We start from the raw sequence: 4,729 nt of genomic DNA, 5'->3' as shown, positions 1-4,729 counted from the left end.
ATATTTATACTCTATTGCATGAACATGTATATTTATTTAATTATATTATCAGCTAATTCTAATAATAAACACAAAATTCATAATTGAGCAACTTAAAATAAATTAAACACAACATGAAATTAATTAAAATAATTAATTTATAATTTATTTAATTTATTTTTATGTTCAACTGTACAATTAATTAATTATACTTTTAATTAATTTAACAAATTTTAAATTTATTATAAACTCTAAATTTAATTAAAATAACTTTTAAATTTTAATTAAATACAAATTAATAGTAATATAATATGTATACCTTGTTTAGAGGTCTACAAAAAAGGCTAGGGTAGTAGCGGCGAGGATAGAAAAGGAAATAATGAATTTTTAATACTAAAACATAGGATGCTTGAAAACTAAGATGAATTTGATTTTTGATTTTTTTAAAAGTAAAATTTAAGTAATAAATGATTTTTTTAAAAAAGAAATAAATATATTCTTGGTTTTTTTATGAGAGATAATATTTACATGTTTTGTTGATGTTTAATTTATTTAAATTTTAATTTATATCATATTTATCTATGAAACGTAACATCTTAAATTATCATTTTTTATATGCAAAACATGTAGTATTTATATTTTAAAAGCATGGCAATATCAAATTATACCATTTTACCAAAAAAAAAACTTCATATAGTCTCATCCCTCAATTGTTTTTTAGTTTATTGATAAAACAAAGCCCATTGCAATTCTTGACTTTTAAACAAAACTAAAAAATTAAAGGAAGAAAAAAAATATAAAAAAATAAAGTGAAAGCAAAGAAAAGAAAAGAAAAGAAAAGAAAGAAACCAAAGAGTCCATTTTTTACCTTCTCCTTCTCTGTTATCTCCCCTCCCAAACGCGGAATTATCAATCTTTCCCTTTGAAAAACCGCCCTCTCCTCTTTGTAAAGAACAAATCCTGACATTCAAACAAATCCTGCGTGGAGGTAAGAAGATATTTTGTGCTGCTTCATATTCTCTTCTTACTTCAAATAAAAGTGGGACTAGTAGTTTTCTTCATGGCCACCGCTGCTATATTTTCTTCTCTAAGGCGGCGAAGATCGCCGTCTTTAGAAGCTTTCTTGGCGCCGGTTGATTTGACCGATGTGGCTCTTGTACAGACTCTTGTATCAGTATCAACAGAGCTTGTGTCTTGTTTCTCAGGGAAGTCACTCTTCTTTCAAAGAAAGAATTCTCGTTCCTTAATTCGTAAAATTGAAGTCTTTGTTGTTTTATTGGAGTATTTGAGGGACTCGGGGGCTGGTTCTGCTTTATCCCCCCCCACAATTGTTTGTTTTAAAGAACTTTATTTGTTGCTCTACCGCTCAAAGATATTGCTTGATTGTTGTGTGCAATCCAGTAAATTATGGCTGTTGCTTCAAAACCATACAATTTCGGGACATTTTCATGATTTGAATCAGGAAATATCTACCCTTTTGGATGTATTTCCGTTAGATGATGTTGAATTGAGTGAAGATGTTAGGGAACAGATTGATCTCATGCATAAACAATCAAGGAAGGCGACTTTATTTATTGATAAGGATGAGGAGGATTTGAGGGTTAGTTTCTTTTCGTTTCTTGATGAGTTTGAGAAAGGGAAGATTCCTAACATGGTGGATTTGAGGTTGTTTTTTGTGGAAGGTTTGGGGATTAAAGATGCTAAGAGTTCTAGGGCGGAGATTGAGTTCTTGGAGGAGCAAATTGTCAATCACGAGGGAGATATTGAGCCCACAGCTTCGGTGCTTAATGGGTTCGTTGCAATTGCTCGCTATTGTAGGTTTTTGCTTTATGGGTTTGAGGAAAATGAGGTGGAGTTGCAAATTGGGAATCAGAAGAAGCTGAGAAAAGGGTTGATTAGCCAAGAGATTGCAGAGACTTTTATTACAATCCCAAAGGATTTTTGCTGTCCAATATCGTTGGATTTGATGCGAGATCCAGTGATTATTTCAACAGGGCAGACATATGATCGGAGTCTGATCTCTAGGTGGATGGAGGAAGGGCACTGTACTTGCCCCAAGACTGGGCAGATGCTCATGAACACCCGCCTTGTTCCAAATCGGGCTTTGAGGAATCTGATCGTGCAATGGTGTACTGCTCATGGAATCCCTTATGACCCTCCAGAAAATACAGATTCATTAGTAGAGGCTTTTGCAGCAGCTATGCCTTCCAAAGCTGCAATTGAAGCCAACAGAGCAACAGCAACACTTCTTATTCATAAGCTAGCAAGCGGTTCGCAACATGCAAAGACCGTAGCTGCTCGTGGGATACGATTGTTGGCGAAAACAGGAAGAGAAAACCGTGCTTTCATTGCAGAAGCTGGTGCAATCCCCCACCTCTGTAATCTGCTGTCTTCTACAAACTCTGTCGCACAAGAGAATTCTGTTACTGCAATACTCAATTTATCCATCCATGATAAGAATAAAAGCCAAATTATGGATGAAAAGGGGTGTCTGGGATCGATTGTTGGAGTATTGAGATTTGGACTCACGACAGAGGCAAGAGAAAACGCAGCAGCGACATTATTTAGCCTGTCAGCAGTTCATGACTACAAGAAGAGAATAGCAGATGAGGAAGGGGCAGTTGAAGCCTTAGCTGGTCTGTTGAGAGCAGGAACACCACGAGGGAAGAAGGATGCTGTCACAGCTTTATTTAATCTGTCAACTCATACAGAGAACTGTTTGAGAATGATAGAAGCAGGTGCAGTTACTGCACTAGTTGGGGCTTTGGGAAATGAAGGGGTTGCGGAGGAAGCAGCTGGTGCACTGGCTTTGATTGTGAGGCAGCCAATTGGGGCAAAGGCCGTAGGGGGAGAAGAAATGGCCGTGGCTGGGTTAATAGGAATGATGCGTTGTGGAACACCAAGAGGAAAAGAAAATGCTGTTGCAGCACTGCTTGAGTTATGCCGGAGTGGTGGAACAGTTGCCACTGAGAAAGTGCTCAAGGCACCTGCATTGTGGGGTTTACTTCAGAGTCTACTGTTCACAGGCACAAAGCGAGCTAGAAGGAAGGCAGCATCACTTGCCCGAGTGTTTCAGAGGTGTGAGAATTATTCCTTGCATTTTGGTGGATTAGGTGCTGGATATGCATTTGCTGGAAACTCTGCTCCGAATAGGGATTCAAGTTTTGTCAACGAAGTGTCAGTGCCCGTGTCCATATCAGTGCCTGTTCTATAGTGGTAAAATTCCATACTTTTCGTTGTCTGCCCTGCTTATAAATGTTCCTCTTTTTGTTCGCAACATTTATGAATTCTTTCATTGAAATTTTAGATGATAAAGAGAAGAAGTTACAGAAATATCGTATCTTGTTTCTTTTGGAAGAACTATAATTGTTGTTGAGCAGTTAGTTTCACATATATAAAACAGCATTTAGAACACCAGAATAGAAATTATTGGAAATATTTATGTCAAACTCTAATATGTGTATCATGAGAACGATTGAAGTTGCTGTTTTCAATTTCTTGCCTTTTTAACTCAATACATAAAACATGCCTTGGACAGATGCAGTTAGTTTCTGCTCTGTGACAGAACAGTAGTCATCATAAAACAAAGGTTTTAATTGCTCCTGCTGTAATCTCTGCCCAGATAAAAATTTAAAATCATCACAAAAATTCTGGGTATCCAAGCACAAGCTGTTTGCCGGTTGGTTAATATTCCAGCTGAAAGGTTTCTAGGAGATGAAGGGACTTCAATGATGAAAGTTTGTAATGTGTCTCAGTTTCTTTTCAACGCTGCAAAGGGAATTCAAAGAAACGTCATCTATATTCCTGTGACACATGTACAAAATGCAGATTCCATTTGTTTGAACTCGCATGTGAGGAGAAGAAGCATCTAACAAGTCTAGATGGTCAAAAAAGAGGTTTGATCAGCATTTCTGTTCGTCCAAAAGTTCAAAATAAAGCATCAATTATGTTAACTCACAAGAGTTCCTTTACGAAGGTTCCAGAGAAGGGCAAGAAGGTAACTTGTGCATATGGGAATTTTCAAGAGAAATAACTAGTGGTGGTTTCGGAGAGAGATGGAAGATTGGCTCAGCACTTTTCTTCTTTCAAATAAGATCACCAAGAATGCGCTACCAGATTCCTGTGCCACTAAAGAATATAAGAAAAATATTATAATAATGTCCTTTGTCCTTGATATCAAATAAATTTTCACCAAGAAATCAAGTATGACATGATGATCCACTCTTATCTTCTTCTCAAAGTGAATGGACCAGAGTAAACCAAGTACATTTTGAACCTTTACCTGGTAAGTGGCCTCTATGCACGGTACAGAATAGTTCTGTGGGCGCATAGACAGCCATTGAAATCTGAAGTCTTGAGGGAAGTTTGTAAAGTAGAATCTTCTTGTAATTGATGGTTTTGGTAATGGTGACGTGTAGTGGGGCACGCCCACAACCGATGGCACCCAAAGTGGATACGCAAGTTGGCCGTTCACCAGGGAAATGATTGACACTGTGGGCTGCAAAACTTTGGATTTAGATGTTCGGGACTAGTTGAGCTTATCTGAAGCCAAGCCATATGCAGTGGAGTCCTTACGCTTACTGATGGTCATAAAAGACATTATTAATACTTAATTAATTTGTGAATTAATTTATCCATCTTCTTTACTTCTCTCTCTCGATTTTCTTTTGCGAGAATGTTTCGGGGTAGGTGGTCCATTTTCCTGTCGATACCAATTGCCTAGATGCCTTTATAATGGAATAAATCACTT

At 37.0% G+C, this 4,729-nt stretch overlaps 1 protein-coding gene across 3 annotated transcripts; it reads left to right on the top strand.

Annotated features, from left to right (window-relative positions):
- The first annotated feature begins 807 nt into the window (after nt 1-807).
- LOC105135963 (U-box domain-containing protein 17) lies at nt 808-4,200 on the top strand. 3 transcript variants are annotated; one of them, XM_011041078.1, is made up of 2 exons: nt 808-3,195; nt 3,808-4,200. In XM_011041078.1, exon 1 carries the CDS (start codon nt 1,040-1,042, stop codon nt 3,191-3,193), a length of 2,154 nt encoding a protein of 717 aa, XP_011039380.1. In that variant the 5' UTR covers nt 808-1,039; the 3' UTR covers nt 3,194-3,195; nt 3,808-4,200. The 3 variants fall into 3 exon arrangements, with proteins under 3 accessions (XP_011039380.1, XP_011039382.1, XP_011039381.1); XM_011041080.1 differs by lacking the exon at nt 3,808-4,200 and adding an exon at nt 3,735-3,757; XM_011041079.1 differs by lacking the exon at nt 3,808-4,200 and adding an exon at nt 3,602-3,712.
- The last annotated feature ends 529 nt before the right edge of the window (nt 4,201-4,729 follow it).

Source organism: Populus euphratica, unplaced genomic scaffold (assembly GCF_000495115.2).
Source record: "Populus euphratica unplaced genomic scaffold, PopEup_1.0 scaffold56.1, whole genome shotgun sequence".
NCBI classification, from domain to species: Eukaryota; Viridiplantae; Streptophyta; class Magnoliopsida; order Malpighiales; family Salicaceae; genus Populus; species Populus euphratica.
This window is presented reverse-complemented; position numbering and strand designations above follow the sequence as displayed.